Source organism: Tiliqua scincoides, chromosome 5 (genome assembly GCF_035046505.1).
Source record: "Tiliqua scincoides isolate rTilSci1 chromosome 5, rTilSci1.hap2, whole genome shotgun sequence".
Classification (NCBI taxonomy): Eukaryota; Metazoa; Chordata; class Lepidosauria; order Squamata; family Scincidae; genus Tiliqua; species Tiliqua scincoides.
Genome location: NC_089825.1, coordinates 94,468,428 through 94,491,887, shown reverse-complemented (window position 1 = coordinate 94,491,887; position 23,460 = coordinate 94,468,428). Strand labels below are relative to the sequence as shown.

At 45.4% G+C, this 23,460-nt stretch overlaps 1 protein-coding gene across 1 annotated transcript; it reads right to left on the bottom strand.

The window, feature by feature from the left end:
• On the bottom strand, positions 1-23,460 carry LOC136652372 (semaphorin-6A-like). The gene is made up of 14 exons (XM_066629309.1): positions 23,373-23,460; positions 21,048-21,165; positions 20,854-20,914; positions 17,245-17,346; positions 16,022-16,112; positions 14,429-14,548; positions 13,072-13,160; positions 11,341-11,558; positions 10,304-10,435; positions 7,122-7,277; positions 4,442-4,618; positions 2,739-2,879; positions 1,785-1,859; positions 1-58 (listed from the first exon to the last, which is right to left on the bottom strand). The coding sequence occupies exons 1-14, from the start codon at positions 23,458-23,460 to the stop codon at positions 1-3; spliced, it is 1,626 nt and encodes a 541-aa protein (XP_066485406.1).

Sequence of the window (23,460 nt, the reverse complement as noted above, 5' to 3'; positions counted from 1 at the left end):
TTAGCAGTCGTCCATGCCATCTGTATTGCCATGCTTTATGTCTTGCTCAAATTCCCCTCTAAAAAAACAAACAAAAAATTAGAAAGATACAAAAGGCTATGAATGAGCAGTCTCCACCACACATGTACTAGGCACAAAGCCTGCTAGGGAAGGGGAGATACAGAAAGAAACCAGTTATTTTTGGACAGGCGCAAAATGGAAATTCATGTAACCTTTTTCATATGGACACTGCAAAACTCCCTCCCCAATGCCATTGTCTTAATATCATGGTTCAACTTATTACAGCGGTGCTCAAACTAGCGACTGCTGTGTGCTCGGAATGCGGTCCTCGTCCAGACCGCATCTGAGTGTTTGTACCCAGGCACTGACTAAGTGAAATCCTCCTCGTTCAGACGACAGGGAAGCTGTGGACAGTCACGTTGTTTACCCAGTGTCCCAGAAGGTCGCACGATGGACATCCAGGCAGACACGACTGCCCAGAGCGTCCCTGTCCTTCGATCACAGGGGACTTAACGCATCGCCTAGGTGGAACTGAAAGGTCCACTCGCTGGGTGGATGGATCTGTAGGGATGCTGGATCTGGCCCCAGGTCATGGTTCGAGCAGCCCTGACTTATTAGAACCAAGAACAGAAAGTAAAGAAACAACAAGGGTTGGCACCTCAAAGATGCCCTGGAGATTTATTTTATTAAACCCAATGCATTTTGAGCCAGTGTTCTTTAGCAGTACTGAAGAGGTGCTCAGTTCCTCTAAGTCCAGCATAGAAGCCTGTTCTGTTTAACTGATGCACCTGAAGAAGGCATACTCACTTGTTAAGCATTGGATTTAATAATAACCAGTGCATCTTTGAAGTTCCTTATCCCATTGTTTCAACTTATTGGAAATCAGTGCAACCCAGGGGTGGTGTGACTGGGTCCACAGCCTGATACGGCCTCCGGGTCCACCACCTGATGTCGCTGCATGGCACACTGAAAAAAAAAGCACCCCCTACTATGTCTCATCATGTGTTCTTTACAAACACAAAAGCACAGGATTTCTGGTTTTATTTCAAGGGACCTCACAAACAAAAGAATACCTTCGTTCACAAGATCCCTGTAAATAAAACCGGAAGTCCTGCACTTCTGGGTTTGTGAAAACTGCACAACAGAGTACAGTAAGCAAGCAGATGATTAACCTGCCACTTGTTTTTAGTGAGGAGGAAATGGATCAATGATGCTTGCATCTACGGCAGACTGGAGGAAGGTGGTGGCAGTTTAGGGGTGAGGCACACTCTGAATCCTCTGCCTCTTTGCCCCTCCCTGCCATATACCACTGGTTGAAGCCACATCAGGTCACTTCACGGCTGGGCTAGCCATGACATAGCACCATGTCTGTTAGAATTGCTTACCATAGATCCTGAGGTCATCATGTTTGGAATTTCCCTGTGTTGCTGCTACTAGAAGCAAACCATGATGTCAAGAATGTGCAGGAAAATATGTGAAATGCTGAGATCACAACATGGGATAAATCATTCTAAATGGTACTGGGAGGAGTGAGGTAACTAGATACAGGATGCCATTTTTAGGGCATGCTGCGTGTCAAGTGCATTCCCAGTCTTAAAGAGCAGAAAATTTACATTAAAAAGTAGAAGCAGAGAGAAAGAAAATGGGGGGGGGGGGACGGATGGACAATCACCTCCCTTTTATTCTGATTCTCTGTTGGTTTCCACCATAGCACTATCCTACAGCAACAACATCTGCCCAACAACTAAACCTTGCAGTATTCCTCCATATCAGTAATGACTTACTCAGCATTGGGTAAAACCTGAACACATGAGCCATCAAACCATCCACAATATGGGTCTCGAGAAGCTATGCAGGACCTGAACAGAAGAGACAAACATGGATCATTTTAGAGCAATGTTTCTCACCCTTTGTCCCCTACCGTACCACTTCACGTTGACCACCAATTGGAAGTACCATTGGAAGTCACTGGTGATAATGGCATCACCTGATACTTCTGGATTAGGAGCCAGATGCATTGCAACCAACACAGGTAAAAAGCTCAGGGCAAACAGTTCGGTCTTTCTGAGCATGTAAAAAGCACATGCCGGAGTTCTGCCCGTTCAGCCAAGCCTCCTACCACTGCTTGTCATATTGCATTGCTGGTCTTGCTGCCAGGTGACAGAAGTCTGAGGGTCCAGTGCATACCACCAGACACCACTTCAAGCACCACTGATAGTAGGAGTACCATTGGTTGAGAAACACTGTTCTTCTGAATGTGCCGTCACCAGTGGAGGCGAAGGGGATGGCGGCAAGAAAGAGGGCCTTCTCGGTGGTGGCTCCCCATTTGTGGAACTCCCTTCCCCTAGAGTTGAGAACAGCTCCCTCTCTAGAGGACTTTCAGCAGGGGCTTAAGACCTTTTTATTTATGCAAACCTTTTAATGCTGACACAAGGGGGCATGGCCTTTTCTTCTTCTTTTTTTTTGGGGGGGGGAGCCAATTGTTTTGTTCATGTTTATTGTTTTTAAATATTTGATTTTTATACTTATTTATATTTTTCACGGTTTTCATATTTTATTTGTTAGCCGCCTTGAGTGCTCCTTTCTGGAGTGGAAAGGCAGGATATAAATTCTACTAATAAATAAATAAATAAATAAATAAATAAATAAATAAATAAAGATCTTCACTAGAAGTCTTAATACTGGGTATGATTTTGAGAAAGGAGGTAACAGTGAAAGAAAAGATGTACAATACTTACTTTTTGCAGGTGCCATAACGCTGACAGTTTCCCAGAGGAACCCTTATAATGCAGTGTGAGAATGCTACAAAAAGTGCACCATGCTCCTTGTCCAGCTGCAAGTCTACAATTCTCCTGTCGCTCTTCCCTTCATAGTCACACCTGAATTGATGACAGCAACAATTCCATAATTTTTGAATTATCACAATAAAATTTTTAAGGGAAGCTATGATCAGGGAGACAGACTTTTTCAACTCAGAAAAAATAACCTTGTATAAATAACTTTGCTATTACATTAAGTAATTGTATAATATGATAAGCCAATATCCTGGCTTCCTAAAACATGACCAAAGCAAAGGTGGACACGTGCAAACCACAAAGATGCTTTGCCAAGTTCTCTGGAATGTCCTTTGAAAGATATATTATTGGGCATGCATGGAAGAAAGTCCACCTCTGCTCTTCTGGCCCACAACTCTTCACACAAATTACAAACCATGCCATAGATCAACTGGGGACAAAGCTTGGCTTGCCCAATGGCAGTCTAAATGGAAGATTAGGAGAATGGAATAGGACTGAGTCGAAGGCGGTTTCTCCAATCCCATCTGTTATCCAAACAATCTCATTGCTGCTGTGAGATGAGTAAAGGATGGGCTCTGATTTTCAATCCTACATCTGCAACCCAGCTTGAATAATGAAGCATAGGGTGGGAATGGGTCTGGTTCTGCATCTCCCTCCCTTACCTAATAGCAGTAGTGCCTTAGAGCAGAGAAGAAACTTCACTGCCCCCACGACACAAAAATCAGCAGTATTTAATGTCATTATCAGAGACAGCTGAGTTGATAACATGATATTCCTTTCTAATGGCTCTTAAAAAAAACAAAAACATCTCCCCATGTTTCCTCCTTTGGATTTTGTTAACTTTTAATGCAATGGGGAATGGAACAAGTCTCATGTGTATCTGGAATGTGTAATAATTTGTTGAGACATGTAGACCTTAAAGCATTACCTGTTTTTTGATGACTTATGGTTCAATTCTATGGGGCACTTACAGTAGTAGAACTCCAGTTCTAAGTGGGGTGCCTCTGTGGGCGTCATAAAAGGTGCGACATAAAATAAGTGCCTCTGGGGCATCTTAAAATGTGTGCCGCTGTCATACAGACAGCCAGAGGCCCCACATGCACGCCAGTGGCTCCTGGATGACATACTGAAGCAGTTAAGGGGCGGAGGGGGCGGTCTGTGGGTGGTTCAGGGGAAGAGTAGGGAGGGGGTAGGGAGGACAGGGGCAGATCTTGGCAGTAACAGTGCACACTGGGTCCTATCCCCCTTTTCTGCCCCAGACCTGCCCCAAGGAGTCTCTTCAAACCTACACCAGTAAAATAGCTGGCAATGCTCTGAGAAGACACATAAATGGCCAGGCAGCCAACGGAGAGGTAAGTAAAAACTTTTTTACTTACCTCTCAGGGCTATCTGGTTGCCCCCTCCCATTATAGTATGCAGCATGAACTCCATCGGCAGCGCCGCATGCTATGAACTGGCAGGGGATAGAATTGGGCCCTTAGTTATCATTGATTTTGTATCCGTTTAAAAAACACTAAACCAGGAAAAAAAATCAGTTCAAGTAAGAACAGCATTAAACAGAAACCAAAACCCGAAAAAGAACTGCACTAAAGTTAAGAATTCAGAGTTAACGTTATTCTTTGCTTTATTTAAAAAAGAGTGCATACTTATCTGGATTGTAAACATTCATCTGCTCCAGAAAAAGGCTTCCATCGAGAGTCTCACTTTTTTCTGTTCTGGCCAAGAACTTGGTAATCTTTCCCGTCTCTGAGCCAATGAAAACAACTGTGTAATCCTTAGCTGGCCCGGCAGTACTGTCTGCAGTGATTTTTATCAGGTGTTCTCTGGAATAACATTTTTAGCAATTGTGTTAGAGCCCAATCCTGAGCCAGACGCGCTGGTATACTGCCGGCACTGGGTGTGGCAAATGTGCCATAAGGCACATGCTATGACACTCTGTGTCGGGTTAGAGCTGGGGCCTGCCCAGTGCCAGTCTGCGCTGAGCCAGATCCAGCCACACACCACCCAGAGCAAGGGAAGAGCTCCGGGTGGCAGAATGGATTGTTGAGATGGGGTGGAGGCATTCCAGAAGGAGGAAGTGGAGCAGGACAGCTCTGCTGGTCTGAAACTCCATGTCAAGCCTTCTGGCCTGACGCGGAGACTCCCCACTCTGCACCGGCAAAACAGCCAGCACAGACTTGAGAAGCCTCATTGCTGTGCTTGGGGCATTCCCCAGGGGAAGGGGGTGAAAGCCTCCTTCCCCCGAGGAGAGCTACAGTGGCTGCCGCATGGCTGCAGGACCTTGTGGTAGCCGTTTTGGCGCTGCTGCACTCCGTTGCTGTGTGGTGTTCAGGATTGAGCTGTTAACTTGGCACTGGTTCTGTTATTCCACTTTCATACATACGCATTCAGCAATTTTTTTTAACACTACTTACCCATACATAAATATAATTTCTCACTTGAACTGGAAAGATACACACAAATTATCTTCACAGATGCAAAATGATGCCGAAACTGGATTAACAAGGGGGTGTCGCAAGGCGGACTTTTGTGTGTGCGTATTCTACGTATATATCAATATGGTAATTTTGAGGCAAACATATGAAGAGGGACTAACTGTTTTGAAAGCGGCGCAGTAATCTTGACCAAATCATTTCTCAAATGAATTGCTTCACTAGACAAGATCAAAGGTCCATCTCGTTACACATTCTGCTGCTGTCGGTGGCTGGGCCCTTTCCAAGATATTTTTAGAGCCTTTCAGAGTCTTCCTGGGATTTCCGCATTCTGGATTATGCAAAGTCATTGGCAAACTTGGCTACTTCACTTGGCTACATCACTAATTAACCCTGACTCAAGATTATTTGAGACTATAAATAGCACTACTCCTAACAGAGACAATTGGGATTGTTTGTGCACCCCCCCCAATAAACACTCGAGACAACTGAGCTGGGAGAAAGGGCCACTTTATTACCAAGTAAGATAGTATAGGAGAGGCAGAGAGACCTGCAGATGCTGTGGCAACAAAGCACCTGTGGTGCGGACCCTCGGAAGGCACCAGTATCGCATCTGTTCCCCATGCTGGGCATGCACCCGACTCCAAGCCTGGCCCCATTACAGGCAGCGCAGCTTATCCAGGTCTTCACCCCGTGAAGGGGTGAGGCAGCCAGACTACAGGTAATGCCACCTCGAGCCTCCGAGCCTCTGAGGTGGCCCTGCAGTCCCGGCCAGGGCCCCGTCCCTGCCCTCATGCCGCTGGCCTCCTGAGGACTGAAAGTGGGTTCTGCCCTGCCTATGTTGCCTGAAGGTGCACCCCAAAGTCCAGCTCATGACTTCTACCCCACACCACCTGCCATAAAGTGACCAAGGATAGTAGGAAAAAGGGAACCCCTTAACCCCTGGCAGTCTGGGGTAGGCAAAAAAACTGCCTGCCACCAGCCAATCTTGGCAGACAGCAAAAAATTCCTACCCGGCCCCAAACGGCGACCAATAAAACTCAGACTGCTCTAGGGACAGGCGGGTAGGTGTCAGCACCGTGCCCACGTACAAAGCGGAAGAGGGCTGGGCGCTGGTGCCCTAAGAACCCTCTGGGCCCGCCCAGTTCCCAGCCCCCGTCCAATCCCCTTTCAGGGGAGGAGTCTCTTGCACTCCTGGTCCGATCCTGCTCCGATCCTGCTGCTTACAGTGCATGATCGGCAGTCTCACCACATATTATGCATGGGATGGATAGAGTGGATTGGATGGAGGGATGTTCTTGTACCTCTTGCAAAACACCAGAAGGACACCCACTAAAACTGACTGGCAGCAGAGTTAGTGCAGACAAAAGGATTACTTTCTTTCTCCAGCACATAAGTAGTGTTTGGAATTCCTTGCCACAGGACACTGTGATGGAATGTGGCCTAGATTCCTTTAAAAGGGGATTGAACACATTTATAGAGGAAAAGCCCATCACAGGTTACAAGCCATGGTGACTACTGTATATGCAACTTTCAGGTTTTAGAGGTAGCCTATTTCTGAATGCCAGATGTAAAAGAGTGGCAACAAGATGCAGGTCTCTTGTTGTCTTGTGTGCTCCCTGAGGCATCTGGTGGACCACTGTGAGATACAGGAAGTTGGACCATATGGACCGTTGACCTGATCCAGCAGGGCTCTTCTTAGTTACTTCCATCCTACTCATTTCCCGTTTATTCCAACTTATACACTTCCAGTTTTCCAACAATTTCCAATCTAGTTCATAGCTATATTCATGGCAAACATATTTATAGAGCTTCAGAGCATCCACAACAGGGTACACAAGCAAACCTGAGGGGAAAAACTCATAAAGTGCATTTAAGGCGCCTTAGATACTACCTGATCGTTGTTTGCTGAAACCACGGCTTGTGGTTAAGGGTTGTCACGGATTCATGCATGAGAGAATGTTTGCTGATAAAGTTTAGAGTGTCATCAGGAAGGACATTGGACGATGCATACCCTTCAAGTGGTCCAGAGCCAGCACAGCCACCTGGCCTAAAGAAAATGTAGAGTGGGAAGAGGATGTGATTATCACTTGCACTTCTATGAACACTCTGCATGAACTTTTTTTTTTCCCCAAGCATCTGTTATTAGGTGAGAGTATGCCAGAGGACTTGCAGAATAAGCTGAAAACTGCCACCAACTGAAGCACTCTTTGATGTCCCCTGGACACAGTATTCCACAGCATATGTTCAAGACTCAGTTGACCTCAGGAAGACCTGAGTCTTTGAAGGTCTATGATGATCTATGACTGTGTCTTCAACCTGTGGGTCATGACCCCAGTGGGGTAGCAAAGCCTTATTTGGGGGGTCAAGGCAACCTTTCAAAGCCTGTGCAAGAGAGGGCTTGGATCCAGTCCAATAATAGTACTGCCTTAGTAAAACAGAGTCCTAGATAAAATCCTGCACAGAATGTTCTTGCTGTCTTGCCCTGCAGCTCCTAAAGCCAGCCCTGCTCAGGTTGCTACCTCACAGGGTTGTTGTGAAGACACAAGAGGTAGAGGGAAACAGAGCAGGCAGCAATGAGGGTCGGCGGATCGGGTCCTAGGAGGATGGTGGAACCAGCAGTGGGTCCCCAGTATCATACTGAATTTGAGTCATGGCACAGAAAAGGTTGAAAACCACTGATCTACAGCCATTATGGCACATATATTTCATACACAGATGATGTTGTTCGAAAAAGGTAAGTTCACCATTCATCTAAGTCCCCTACCAGGCCTCCTGCCACTTGGCTTGGAGGTTTGCACTGGCTCTGCAGTATCCAAAAGTTGACCAGGAAAGAGACTTTTCTACTGCAGAGCTGATGTTTACCTCCAAGCACAGCACTGGCAGAAGCCAAAAGACCACCATCTTGGCTAGCCTCATGTAGGCACCCCCTCATGTGATGCTCTGGGGTGGCATCCGGGCAGCTTGTCCCCACCAGCCCCTGCTCGTTACACAACTGTTCCTTCATCATGCTCTTCCAGATTAATTTCAGATTAATTTCTGTAAGACTTTTGTTCTTGGACTTGAGAGCCTTTTTTTTTTTTAATGTACTAGAGTCAAGACTGCATTTTCCCCTCCAGAAATTGTGAAATAAAACTGCTTGCAAAGAGTATAAAATGTGAATCCTGCTAAAATGTTATTTGCATCAGGACAAGTCTTGACAAGTCTTGGTTTTTGACAGGTCTACTTGGGCCAGTAACTGCGCAGGAACTGATGATATTAAATAGTGACAGCGGAGTGAAAATTGGGACAGGAAAGGCCAAAACTAAAACGGAAAATATGTGACAAGAATGCTGCTCTGGACACACCCTGAGGCTATAATTCTATACTGTACACCCTGAGGAGTTAGTCTTACTGAATTCTGGGAGGCTTACTTCAGAGTTAACATGCATCACATCATGCTGTAAGGTAAGAAGCCAAAGGAGAGGTAGAAGCTGGAAATGCACCTGTGAGGAAGGTCATGGATAAAACTTTTTTTTTCTTTTAACTTGAAATCTAAGTTTGAGTTGTCCTTAACCATGCCTCATTCTTCTTGCTTTTGTACATGAATGCTTGTTGTGTACAAATAAAACCTCTAACTTTCCAGGCAGACCAACAAGCATGTTGTTTATGACTCAAATAAAACTAGTCAGCAGCTGAAGTGAATGCAAAGGAAAAGTCAGGGTGGAGTCTTGATCCAGTCCATCCTAATAAGAGGTTGCGTTATCACATAACAGAAAAGGTTTACTCTTAGGTTCCCTTCTATATAGCCATCAGGAGAAAGTAAAAATAGCGGACCAACTCCTCCAACAGGTAGGAGATCTGATAAGAAGATCAGATCAGATCTGAATAAGATAAGAAGATAAGAAGATCAGATCTTCTTCTTATCATGTGGTGTCTCTTTAGTTGGAGAGCAGGATATCTGTTGCAACCTCATCTTCTATCATGTAAACAAGTATATCAGATACAGCATCCCCCCCCCCCCATATCTACAGGTGTTCTGTTCCACCACCACCACTCTCAGAGATATGGAAACCATGGATACTCTATAGCAGCACCCTTGCCCATCCCCAGGCACCCATTACTGGAAGCACTGGTGTTTCATGCTTAACAAGGAACATTCTTGCTTAACTGAATGCACAGGCAACCAGCCTGCATGCCAGAGGAACTGTCCTGCTTCCTGTTAAAGTTCCTGTTAAGTCTTCCTCTAGCATGCAGGCCGTTTGCCTGTACATTCAATTAAGCAAGAATGTTCCTTGTTAGGCAAGAAGGTACAGGTAGGGCCTTGGTATCTGCAAGGGTTCCATTGTCAGATAATAAAATCCATGGTTTCAGCCCCTTTAAACCCTCCAAAGGTGACCGGAGCTGCGCAGCATCTGCCTGCAGGCTTCAAAATGGCCGAAAAGGCCAAGAAAAATGCTACTTCCAGTTTCCAAAGGTACCCACGTTGATCCTGATCCGCAGATATAAAATCTGTGGATAAACAGGCTCCACTAGTACTGTAATGGGCACAGTCCCGCTGCCCCCTTCAGCAGATATCTAAATCCACGAATACCGGATCTGTGGAAACAGGGCGCGGGACACCTGTATTTTGAAATTGCCTCTTTTACAGCCCAGTATGTGTCCTAGTTATATAGGCTTTTTTTTTTCCCCTGAGGAAATTATTATTACCATGGTTTAACTCTCCTTTCTCCTAAACTCATTTGTGCATATGTGAAGGCCAAGAGATTACCCCTGTATATTGCCTTGTATGGCTGCCTTGTACCACTACATAGAATAGTGAAAAAGGAGTGAATAGTGAAAAAGAATACTGAAAAATTCCCTGGGGGGGGGGGAATATGGTGCAGACCAACTGTCCATCTAGCGCAATTCTTCACACACGTCTGAGCCACCACCCTTTGTTGTGAAGGGTTATGAACCCTTCTGGTTACAGGGGAGTGATACATTCACCTGGCCTCCATTGAGTTTTCTGTCATAAACACATCGATATTGCAGCATTAAGCTACCATTGCTATGAAGATTGTTAAGCTCTTTGCATCTCAGGTAATCCGAAAGTACCTGGGCATTGGCACTTCACCATCCGGAACTGCTGTCCATATTGAATGCGAAGACTTCTGTTCTTTGAATTTCCCAGCAAATGCTTTCTCGATATCCTCCATTTTGTAAGCACAGACTGCAGAGCCAGGGATACTGCAATGTCAGGTTACCAAAAGAGGTTACTCATTCTGAAGTGTGGCATGAAATTTTTTTTTTTTAGATCTGAGAAACATAGAGGTCCTTTGATGAGAGCAGCTTGGGCTATACCCCTCCCTTCTCTCAGTGATTACAGAAACACCCTGTGAACATTCCCTAGTATACCTGATGTGAACCGATAAGAAGGAGAAGGGGAGGGAAAGGAGTAAGCAATGCATAGTTTCCCATATGTGTAAAACCTTTTTCTTTTCTAATAATTTTCCAGTGCTTGATTTTATTTAAGCTACTCTGGGAGCCTTGTCTCTTGAAGGAAAATATACAAAACCTTAAATCAAGGGTTCTCAAACTGGTGGGTCATGACCCTCCATCCTGGGAAGCCCTTTTCTCTGCCCCTTTAAGGGCCAGGGCAGCGAGAAGTTGGCGATGCGACCTCCAGGATAATGCTGCCACTGGGGACAAAGGGGGATTAATTTTTTTTTTTAAACTCATATCCACCAGCACTGACCTCCAGGGGGTGCAAGGAGCCTCTCAGAGACCTCTGCAGGGCTCCCCACACCTCAGAATGTCTAAAAATAGCAACCCAGATCACACAACCAGAGTGGGCCGCAATTGGTATTTTTAGACGTTCTGAGTCTCAGAATCTCGTGCCAGGCAGATGCTTCTGCCCAGAAATCGGGGTGCAGAGCCTGCTAGGGCAATTGGCAGTGGAAACGGCTGCCCAGCGTGAGGTTCTGAGACAGCAGAAAAACAGGGGGCTACAGGGGAATGGAAAGTTCTGCGTTGTACTTGGACACCTTTTTAGAGACTCAACCATTATATCTTTTCTTTCAGTCATCTTGTGATACTGGCAGCAAAAACATCTCTTCAACAGGCAAATTATGAGGGGATCCTGCAGGAGTTACCTGTTTTTAGGTGTGGTGAAGACTGCTAAAACAATATCCATACCATCAATTACAATAATATCTGTAACTGACTGGAGTAGGTTGAAGTAGAAGTGGCTGTCCCCACGAATTGAACAGTCTAATCGTGCCTTCACGAAGGAAGTCCACTGTTTATCAAGTACGGCCATAGTTCCACCCTTATCATTCTTGCACACTCGACCAACTCTGGGTAAAATTACCTACAGTGAGTAAAACAGGTGGGGGGGGGGGATAAAAAGAGAGAAATGGCTGTTTATTAAAAACAAAAAAGGCTTCAATGAAGATCTGATTTATCTTCTTTTTCTTCATTTTGACAAACAACAGCCAGAAGAAAGTTCAGCTTTGGGACTGTGTGATAGGAAAGACAAGCCTGGGTCATGTCATATGTAGCTCCATACTGCTGCAGGCCCCCCAGAGCCCATGAGATGCAGTGGGATACACATCTAAATAAAAAATGCTGTAACAAAGCCTAAGGGAGGGCATATGATAAATTGTTGCTTATTCTTCCCAAACATTTCCTTACATCCACTTCCTTCCACTTCCTCCTCAACATTGGGAGCCCCTTGGGGCAGAGCCCTGTTTCTCACTCTTTGTAAAGACCATGCACATGCATGCACCATATGTGTAACCATGCACATGAATGGTGCTATACTGGAATATTTGAAACTGCTTTATACTGAAGCAAGTAATTGGTTCATTTAGCTCAATGGGTCAATGTTGCCCAGCAATGGCTCTTCAGGTTTGGAGTCAGGTGTCTGCCTGGAATCTGTACTTTGTAGTTTGAAGTCGTGATTCATGTAGCCTACACTGCCTGCTTCAGTATTTTTTTTATCATCAGCATTTTTTTTTAAATGAAGCTTTTATTGCTATCTGACTCCTTAACCATGTAAGCTTTTAAAATATTTTTATTCTATTTCCCAACCTATTTTTCAGAAGGCGTTCTTTATGAGATGTTCCAAGTGAAGGGTCCTCTAATTCCTTTTGCAGCTTGGGAGAAAGTCTTCCAAACACAACTGTTTCTTTGCTTTAAGGTCAGAACTTGTAAGGAGCATTCAGTGTTCTGAAAATCAACTTGCCACATGCATTTCAACTTACAGGGGAGACGGGGGGGGGGGTGAAAAAGAAGAATGTTCACACCTGATCACTTATCACAAGGTGGAATGTTTGATGTGACAACTGAGTGTTGCCACATTCCAACCAGTCTTTGACACAAACAGCTGGCTCTGACACAAACAGTTGGATTCTCTCAAAATAATGATCTCATTATGATTTATGGCTTCCAAAAACACTCCCTCCTAAATTGCTCTACTCTACAAGGAGTTTTTAGTATGACCCTTTATCAGGGATAGCTCAACTGAATCTGTTGCCCGATGCCACCCTTGCCACACACATGGCCCCCTCCCAAGAAAACACAAGAAACAAGCAAAAACACTGCAGCCACTTACTACTTCCCATCCTATTCAACAGGAAGTGAGGGTCAAGTTGGAATTCCAGAGTGTTCCACACATTCTGTTTTATTTAATGGGACCATAAAAGTAACAAACAAGGGAAGTAGCTGCTTGTTTCCCAACTACTTCACAATTGTAATCTCTTGCTTTGTGCAGCCCCTTTAAGTTTAAAGGGAACTTTAAGGACTACATGGGGGAGAAGCAAGGTGGGTAAAATGGCTCATGACAAAATTAGCATCACGGGTGAACCAGCTCTGCCCCTTACCGTTTCCACGCCGTGGTACTCCACTGATATTTCTCTAAAGAAGAAATAGACATAATCGCTGTGCTCAAACGCATGGACAAAATGAGGTTCTGCAAACAAGACAAAATATACCTATCACATATACAGAAACAAGGAAACCACTGAGGGCAACAAATCTGACCACAGCACAACACAAATTTGGGATAAATTGAGCATCAACAGAGTGAGAAATATCTGTAGGATGCAAAGGCCTCAAACACCTATGCAACTGAGGAGTTAACTGCAGGAATAAGGATGGTAAAAATAATGGGTTCAAGTGACTGATGTCCACGGCTCTTCATCTTATCCCTAAGACTATCTGAATCTCATACCTCACTTGCTAGGACTGTTGCCTCTCAGGTAGAGAGGCAGTGTGGAGTTCAGTAATGTGAAAGTTTGCCAATGATGTTATGATGTCCTGTATCCTGTTGCCACTCACAGATAGGCTGCCTCTGAAACTCGAAGGTTGCATACAGTCATCATGACTTATAACCTGTGATGGTCTTTTCTTCCACAAAGCTGTCCAATCCTCTTTCTAAGGCACCCAGGCCAGATACCATCACAATGTGCTGCGCAAGTAGAGCCACAGTTGAATGGTACACTGGGTAAAAAAGAAATTCCCTTTGTTTGTTCGGACTCTCCCGCCAGTCAATTTTAGTGGATGTCACTAAAAATGTTGTGAGTGGCCTTGAGTGCCTCCTTTGGAGAAGGGTAAGATACAAATATATATATTCTTTTTTCCCAAGAAGGTAATTTATTTCCCTCTGCTTGACAGAAGGCAAGGCTGAAACTAAGTGTGCCTGTCATGTGTTTCAAACATCTTTTCTTTGTAAAGATCTCTAAAAAGTCAATAGGGGTGCACTGAACTATAAAGAGACCAGTAGAGATAAATAAAAGATGACTGGAAAAGGTTTTAGATGAGTATTGAATCCACACATCTAATCAAGAGCATCATTCTTTCCCTCCCAGTGGCGACACTAGGGTTTGTGTCACCCAGTGTGGGAGGCCAGTGGGTCACCCCTATGATAGACCTACTCTTATGCAGTGCATGGGGCAACACCCAGGCAGTGGGTGCAGTGACATACCATCACCCTGCCCCGCTCATTTTTTTTATTTTTTGCTATAACATTTGATACGAGATGATAGTTATCTTTTTTTCATTGCATTCTACATAAAATTACACATTGAATGATATGTAACATGATGGTATTATTCATAAATACCAAGATTTAAAATTTTTTGGCCAATGTCACCCCCCTGCACATGTCACCCGGTGCAGCCCATACCCCCCACACACTCCTAGCGATGCCACTGTACCTTCCCCATTTTGCTCACTCACCTTTCAGCCATTTTGAATTTTGTTTGGCTGTCCTCAAAAATGGGCTGTCTCCAAGGCTCCGGTAAATGACTGCATCTATTCCTGTGAAATCTGATATCGTGCCTGTATACAGATTCCCACCTTTGGGTTGGGAGTTGAAAGAGAGACAAGGAGAAAGGGAAAAGTCCAATTTCATTCCCTCATTGATAACTGAGACAGCGCATCAAAAATCATTCAAGACAATTCTTGGAAGGAAAATTTTGTCAGGATGTCAAAGAGATTGCACCATCAGACCACAAGGCTAGTCCTCCATGCATACAACAGAAACACACATGTATATAGTGGAATGTGCATGCATGGTACAACTGTGTTTTCTCATGGGTTCCCAATCATGCAGAGTGCTGCCTGCACCCCTAGACATGATGTGTTGGGATGTGTGTAGGTGTCAGGGCTGGGCCGTGGGCAACAAACATGGAAGGGATCAGGAAGCAAACTGATTCAGAAAAAAGCCAGGAGTCAGAGTTGGGAAGCAAACCAGGAAGCAGGATGGACAGACAAAGAGTAAGAAAGAAGTCAGGAGTCAGAGCTGGACTTTTCCTCTTCCTTTTGCTTATCAATCCATGGCAGCCGTGGAATGGATGTCAGTGGCAGCAACAGATGGGGGGGATGTTTCTCCTTCTTTCCCTACTTTATTTTCCCTATATGCTGCAAATGTTTTGCACCAGAAAAATGTGCAGGAGTGACACAAGTTTGGAAGGTTTTTTCTTCCTCTTCCCCCACTTCATCCCAGCATGTTACTCTTAGCATGCCGGAACTCAAGGGACATTTACAAAGTCCTTTGGGACTTGTAGTCAGGGGCTAGGAGAGGGGGGTAAAGGGGGTAATTTGTACCCGGGCCCAGGGTCAGAAAGGGGGCCCAGGAGCCAAAGGAGGAGGCCCAGAAAGTTCCAGGGATCTGACATTTTCCTATCTCACCTGAACTTGCTCTTCATCAAGAAGGCTAGTAGACCTGGACTTCAAAGACTGTTGTGGCTGTCATCACCCTCCCCCTATCCTATTTCGTCCCCCATTCTGCTGCCCCCATTGCACCCCTCCCACTTTGGGAAGGGGCCCAGAAGAAACTTTGTACCCCCTGATAAAATTTGTCTCATAGGCCCTGCTCGTAGTCTACCAGCAACAGAAATGCCAAGTGCTGCCTCACTTATCAGATGATGCAACAGCTTCTGCTCCTCCCTGCTCTCCAGTGTTCTAGCTCAGAATTCTTTGCCCCTTCACATGCCCTCCTCTTCTCTGTCCCCCTCTTCTTTTTCAAATCCAGGGAGTGGAAAGAGAAAGATGAGCAGTGGAGGCAAGTACATGGATAGAGACAGATACCCCCTCCATCACCATTGTGACCAATCGGCAGCCTAAAGTGACTGCTTCAGTTGGCTTCCTAGATGGGGTGGCCCTGGTTGTCTCCTTCCAAACTTGATTCCTCCCTGCTCCATGGCAAATCACCCAATTTCATCCCAAACTCTTCACCAGCTTCAGATTTCACCAGGTCATTTCTAAACTGCCTGTGGTAAGTACACCATTACAAAAGAGTGCATTTCCCCCCCCCCTTTTCCTTATTACCTGAGAACAATGCAAAATTGTCTGCATCTGGATGATAAGGGCACCTGCCTTGTCCTTTGATATCATCACCCTCTTGCTCCAAAGTACCTATCTGGAAGCAACAAAGTAGAATCTCTTTAGAAAACTGGAGACCAACAAGTGATTGATAACTGTGGAAAGAGGATGTTGAAAGAAATTGACTCTTGTATTATCCAGTGGAGTTCTTCTGAGGGTGACTTCTCTTCTCATGACTACCCCAAATAAAACCCTGATGCCATTCTCTTCAAAGCAACTACCAAAGTCCCTTTTAACAGTTCTCAATTAAAAGAATTGCAAAATTGAAAACTTACACTGGATAGGAAAAAAGAAAAAAAAGCCCCTTCTTTTGTTCCTGGCTACGGAACTCATTGCTACAAGATATGGTAATGGGCACCGGCTTAGAGGGGTTTAAATGGGAATTAGATAAATTCATGGAGGGCAGGTCTATCAATGGCTACTAGTCATGATGGCACTGCCTCTACCTCCAGACCCAACGGTAGTATGCCTCTGAATACCAGTTGCAGGGTTCCAGTTGCATTCTGCTGCATTCCCAGAAGCTGCTGATGGGTTACTTTGGGAACAGAATGGTACACTAGATGGGCCTTTGGCCTGATGCAACTGGGCTTTTCTTAAGATGGTTGCAACACAAGCATTTCTCCAGTAAACCCTCAACTAATATTTTAGATATGCATGTTAAAAAAAATTATCCTGTTGAACTGTATTCAGGTTTAGTAGTATATAAGATCTGGAGAATAATCATGTTCTGCCTATGAGAGGATGCCGTACAAGGTGGGGGACCAATTAAATGCTACCATATCCCCCCCCCACATACACACAGCTTCCAATCATTCACGCAGGGAGGGGTCTTGCAGGCACGAGGAGGCTGGGCAACCCTAGATCCTGGTGTGATTGCAAGGGACTAGCATCACCTATATTAAGATTTATTGACAACTTTTTGTTGACTTTGTGCCTGCTATTTTAAAGTGTTTGTAAAGTGTGAAGATCTTTTTGGTTAACCAATAAAGCAAACAGAGCTTCTATCAACATTTATGGGAAACATTTTCAGAGTAGGTATGCTTTTTTTTTGTTTTAAAGTGCAATGTCTTTCCTTTTTACTTTTGTATTCTATATTGTAAGCCACTTGGGTGCCTCATTATTGGGGCACAAGGGTGAGGTACGATACATCTAAATAAATTAATAAATACCTTATAATTCCTGCAGGTGGGGTTATAGGCATGTGTCCCACAAACAAATAACGTGTCGTCATTCCTTTTAAGGAGAATCTTAATATAGTTATGGCATTTTTCCTGGAGGGGAAAAATTAAAAAAAGAAAATGTCATTTCGGCAAATATACTACCTATATTTTTGTTTTAAACTTTTGCAAGGAGACAGAACTTGCTCAGATTGCAATCTTGGTACTCCTCTTCATTACACGGACAAGCAACACTAGGACAGGGGTTCCCAAGCCTTGCAGCACCATGACACACTTCATCCCCTGCGGTGGGTCACAACACTTTCAGTGGTGCTGGAGGCCTCTCCAACCTAGCTACTCAGAGCCCAATCCTGTGCTCAGCGGCACGACTCCAGTCGCAAAAGTGCCGTAAAGCATGTTCACGGGGTTCACCGCTGGGCTCCCGCCCGTGCTAGCCCAGTGCCAGCCAGTGCTGGGCTAGCACCGGCCGGTCATCCAGTTCCTGTGGCTTGGCGGTCTCCCAGACTGCCGACCAGCGGCATGGTAGGTGGGGGCAGGGATGGGGCGGGCAGGAGGCGTTCCAGCAAAGGGGGAGACCAGTGGGGGGCAGAGAGAGAGGGCGGAGGGAGGCGTGCCGGGAGAAGGGAGGGAGGAGGATCCGTGGAGCTCTGCTCTGCAGGATCCAGGATGCTTGTGTAGGGGTGCGCACCGTACACGAGTGCCTTTTCCTTACCATCGACCTTTTGGTTGGTGGTAAAGTGAGTAGCCCCATTACGGGACTGCTTACCTTACTTGGGAGAAGGGAACAAACTTCCCCTTCTCCCGAGGCACCTCCTGCAGTAGCCACCAAGCCTGGACAGCTCAGGATTGGGCTGCTCCTCTACAGCTCTCTGAAGACCTCCTAACAGCTCTCCAAGTAACTTCTGTAGAGTGGGTCACCAGGCCAGGAGAAACTCCTGCAAGTAATGGGCTTCTGGAATGGCTTCTACTTGGGGGAAGGGTGAGTGAGCCCAGATTGCGACCCACTGTACTTGGGCTCGTGACCCACCAGTGGCCCACATTTTGGGAAGCGCTGCAATAGCATTGTGAAAATGAAACAAAATAGAATGAAAATATTGAATAAGAAAATTGAACAATCCATTTCACTTCATGAGGACCTTCTGAGATAATCAACAGGACCCTCTATTAGAACTGAGTCAAAATGGCTCCCCATTTTTGCTACACTTTCAAGGTAGCAAAAATGGGGGGGGGGTGTTCTGTGATTTTGGTGGGTAAGTTTGGCAAAAGATTCAGGGAAGATTACTGGCAGTGGTGGATCTGTCCAGAGAGCTGTCAGTTAGTAGCTGCCTTTTCCCCTTTATTCTTTAACTTACTACCACCAATTCGTTAGCAGCAGTGGCAGCAACGAAGCATTATTTTAGAGGCAGACTGGTGGTGATGGCCATTTCGTCAAATGTTGTCTTCAGTTTCCCTTATGGTGCAATCCTCCCCAGCTGCTGAGCTGGTCTAGTGCGTGCTGCTCTGGTGACAACCACTGAAAAAGCGCTGGAAAGCATTTCGCGATGGCTGAGTGGAAACAGGCACTGGAGTGAAAATCTCCATGGGTGCACTTGAGCCTCTCATGCCCACCGAAGAGACACTGGGTGCCAAGACAGGTGGGTTCCATGCCGAGAAGCGCAAAGGCAGACCAGGGCAGGGGGAGGTCAGTTAGGAAGTGTAATAGGGCAAGAGGAGGGTGGACTGGGCCTGGGAAGGTCAGGAACTGTGGCAGAGGCTCTTGCCAGATCCTATCCCCCTTCCTGGGCCTGGTCCACCAACACAGGGCTGCTCAGACTTGCATCAGCGATTTTCCTGGTTCAGATTCAAGTAGCCCCATGGTGGCTTGCTAGGGGCAAGGGACAAAGTCCACAGGATGCAGCAGAGGTAGTCCCGACCCCACTGCATCACAGCACATATAAGTGGTCAGGATTTGTCTGCTGGTTTCTTCTCTACATCTTGTTCGCTTCCCCCAGTTTTGAATCGGAGGGAATTTTTGACCCACTTGTAAACTAAACCAGAGTGGTAGGAGAAATAAAAACTGCCTACCTCCTGTTGTTCCATTAACTTGCAATGCTCTACAGAGGATTCTGAGCTTTCCCACAACAATTTCTGCAGGGAACAAAAAATAACTCTATTAGAGGCTCAAGGCAGTTTGTATTTATTTTCAATAGTAAGAATGCACAGGTTAAAACTGGCTGCTGAATCTAAACTTGTTGAAAGCTTTCCATATTTGATCATGATTAATTTATAATAACCTGGGTCGATCGGGACAATACTTGCATCATCAGACTGGCCCCATGTGTTTAAAGATGTGTACTCACAAATTATAGTGCCTCCTCTCACTTCCTACACAGTCTGGGTCGGTTTTCTTAATCTCTTTGGGATGGGGTTCATCTGAACTACTCTAATACATATGATCCTGAATCTGCTTTTAAAATACAGTTAGGTGAACACATATAGGAGTGGTATGGATGCAACTGGGTATACGATTGGATACACTGAGAAGTATATTACTGACCATATCTTTTATCATATAGGGACTGTGGGGCATCCAGTATAATTCTTTCACTGCCATTTGCTAAACTAGAAACTTATCTCACTTTGGCTGCAATTCTATCCACCAGTGGTTCCCAAAGTCCTACTCTCAGACTTTCCCACAACCCACCTTCAGCAAGGAGCTCAGCAACCCCAAAATTTTGGCAGTAATATGATGACATTGCCATAATGACATCACCTCTGCATCATCCATCACCATGTGAGGATTCATATATCCCCATATATGTCCCCATACAATGGGAAACCTGTAAGTATTTGCAGGGAGCGAAAGGGGCAGCAACACAATAGGGACGATTGTGCTGCTGCCTGGGAGGGAAGCATTTTTCAAAACTTACCTAGGGGTCGCTATGGCTCTCTGGAGGGTCTGGGGAGCCTGCGACCCACACTGCAGCCTTCACAGCAGCTTCAAATTCTTGTAATAAGGGGAAAAAAACTACTTCCTTTTTCGCTGCAAAACAGGAAGTTTTTTCCCCAGTAGTTTGGAGCTGCCAGGAGGGCTGCAGAGGGGGTGGCAGGCTCCCCAGACCCTCAAAGAGCCATAGTGGCACCCAGATAAGTTTAAAAAACCCTCCACTCCCGGGCAACAGCATGCCCTTTTCTGGTTCCCATCGTGGTTTGTGACCCACTAGTTTGACCCTCCAAAACTAGAGCCAATCAGGCAAAACAGATGCCAACTTTGGATTTAGCACTCCCAAATACACCCAAGAATTGGCCTAACTTCTACAACAACAAAATGTGTGTAGGCCTTTGTTATAAGAGCCATGGTAAAAAGCTACAGAATACAAATGAATCACATCACGATGGACTATTTGTCACATTTTAAAGTAGATTTGTCATTATCAAAGTCACTGCACAGAAATTCAAAGCCAATTTGAAAATTCTTCCAGCTTTCTCCAGTATGATTAATATGTACTTTCTTCACGGAAAGAGGAATCTTGGAAAGCTGCATGGAAGGAAGATTTTTCCCCCTTTCTTTGCCCACTTTTTCTATTGCCTTTAGCTTAAGAATTTTAGAACTATACTCACCTTGCTAAAATAAACGCCTTCTGTATGGGGGCTATCCAGGTCAATAGCATAAATGTTGTCCCTTTAAACAAAAGAACAGGTTTTTTAAGTTAAAAAAAAAAACAAACAAAAAACTAAAACAAACAAAAAACTAGGTTAACATAACCACATGTTGTTAAGTGGAGGAAAATGGGAGTCAAGAATTGGCAACAGACCTTGCCCCAACATAAAGGGTTTTATCCATGACCGTGAGCAGCTTGATGGACACATCCTGCCTTTCTGCACTGCTGTCTGCTGACTCCTGACCCACAAACGCTGAATACATTTGTGTAACTGTGGAAATAGGAGAAGAGTTGGAGGAAAAAAAACACGAACTAGAAACACTAAAAAAAAAGAGATCGTATTAATATCGCATAGACATTGTTGGGATTGGTAGCTTCTTCTTTGGCTTTCTCTCCCCGGCTCTGTAGACTACAGCAGGGGTTCTTGGGAGTAAAGCTCCCAATGTAAGTCTTGGCAGGGAAGGGGTGAAGGTAGCACTGCAATCCCCAGGATTGCGCTGCTGCCAGAGGCCAAGGGAATTTTTTTACTTACAGGAGGACACTCCTGGAGGTGTGGGGAGCCCTGCAGAGCCCTTTGCAGGGATCCCCAAGTCTTAGAATACTAAAAATAAGCAACCATTTCCAGTTTGCAATTGCAAAATCGGAAGTGGTTTCTGATCGTTTATTGTTAGTATTCAAAGACTTGGGTAGCCCTGCAGAGGGCTCTGCAGGGCTCCCCACACCTCCTGGAGCCCACTGTGTCCCCCTGTAAGTAAAAAACAAACAAACACACACACATACACACACAAAAACCCTTGGTCCCTGGAAGTGGTGCGATCCTGGAGATCATGTCACTGCCTTCCCTGTTCCCTTGCCCCTTAAGGGGCCAGAGGCTCAGGCTCTCAGACAATGGCTTATAGAGCTCATTAAGATTTTTCTCTCAAGTTTCTTTTTGCCCTGAGGTTACTATTTTCTTTACAGTATAAAAAGTGATTTTTCTTCAAGAATGTGAAGCCTCTGGAAGCTCTAGTCCAGCAATTTTCAACACTTCTCACAATACACCGACCTCTATGGTCTTCTCCATAGTCTTCACCTCTTGTGATATGTATTGGAATTGTGGAAGACCTGGCAAGGAGGTAGATGTGGTGTCAGCAGTGGCCCCTTTAAGGGTAAGGCCTGGGCATCCAGCAGAGTGTGCTGCACAGCTGCAGCCACTTGAAGGCAATAGGGCCCTCAGGGATATAAGGAGCACCTGAGGCAGGAAGGGTGTGTGGGTTGTAGAAGGAGTACAGGTTGGAGAGGAGACTGACTTGGCTTATTGACTTTGAAATCTGACCTCGGACTGTAACTTGGCTTATTGGCTCTGGACTCTGATTTGGCAGCTCTCATTGATTGGATTGGTTTACTTGGAATCTGTGGAACCAGACTCTGACTTTTGTTTGCTGCACTGGTGAGTTTCACAAGGGAAACTAATCAGCCTTAAGCGGGCACGAGGCCCAGTGGAGTAGGAATCAGGCAGAACATGGTGTCGCTTCCGGCTTCCTGAAAACTCTTCTGAGTTCTGTGGCTCTGTTTCTAGGGCAACTGTCTGTAATAACAAATTGTCTGACCTTCTTCCTACATATGGTTGCCCGAGAAACAGTGCTGCAGAACCTGGAAGAGTTTTCAGCAATTTTCAATGCTCCAAACTCCTGTGGTACACCAATCTGCCACACACCTGCAGACCTTTTGCAGCACACTGATTGATAATCACTGCTTTAGAGTCCAACCCTATCCAATTTTCCAGTGCCGGTGCAGCTGTGCTAGTGAGGCATGCACTGTATCCTGTGGTGACAAGGCTGTTACAGAAGCCTTCTCAAGGTATGGGAACATTTGTTCCCTTACCTCAAGGCTACTTTGCGGCTGCACTGGCACAGGAATGTTGGATAGGATTGTGCCCTTAGGCACTCATTTTGCATTTAGCTTTGAGGTTTTAAATAGACAGATTCTGCTGATCAGTCAGTCAGAACACGGATGTTGTATGAGATGGTCAATATGGAAGGCAGTGGCCATATTGTCTAGGGTTAAACAAGAATATAAAACAGGCACCTCTGAAAGTTGCTGTAGTTACTAAGGTCACACTACAATTCTCTATCACACCAGGCATTAATTGAACATTGGTTCTAACCAAAGAACTACTCTTTATTTCCTTCCTGGACTGGCTTATGGGTTCAGGGGACGTTCCATGGGTAGGCGAACATGTGTGGGTACATGGTAGGGGCTCTAACAGCCCAATCCCAGGCATGTCCACTCAGAAGTTCCAAAGAACTCATTGGAACTTGGTGGGGACCAGCGACCACAGCTGCAAACCCTCAATGCCTCAGGTGTCAGCTAGGTTTGAATGTGGGCCCTTGCAAGAATAGGTGTCTCCAGCACATGTCCTACAAGATCTCACCTGTAGAGCCACCCCTGATTTGCACATGGGGAGAGGGCATTTCCTTGTCTTTCATGTATACTCACCATCATCTGGCACAATATTGATTGGCTGAGGGTCTTCGGGGAAATTAGCTCGAGTGAAGTGTGGCAGAATGAAAAGCAGCAGCAACAT

Excerpts from the sequence above, each read along its gene's own strand:
- LOC136652372 (XM_066629309.1), bottom strand. The coding sequence starts at position 23,460 with ATGTTGCTGCTGCTTTTCATTCTGCCACACTTCACTCGAGCTAATTTC. Across the intron at positions 20,915-21,047 it reads ACCCTTTATGTTGGGGCAAG|GGACAACATTTATGCTATTG; the intron begins GTCTGTTGCCAA and ends TTTTGTTTAAAG. Across the intron at positions 1,860-2,738 it reads CGTTATGGCACCTGCAAAAA|GTCCTGCATAGCTTCTCGAG; the intron begins GTAAGTATTGTA and ends TCTTCTGTTCAG.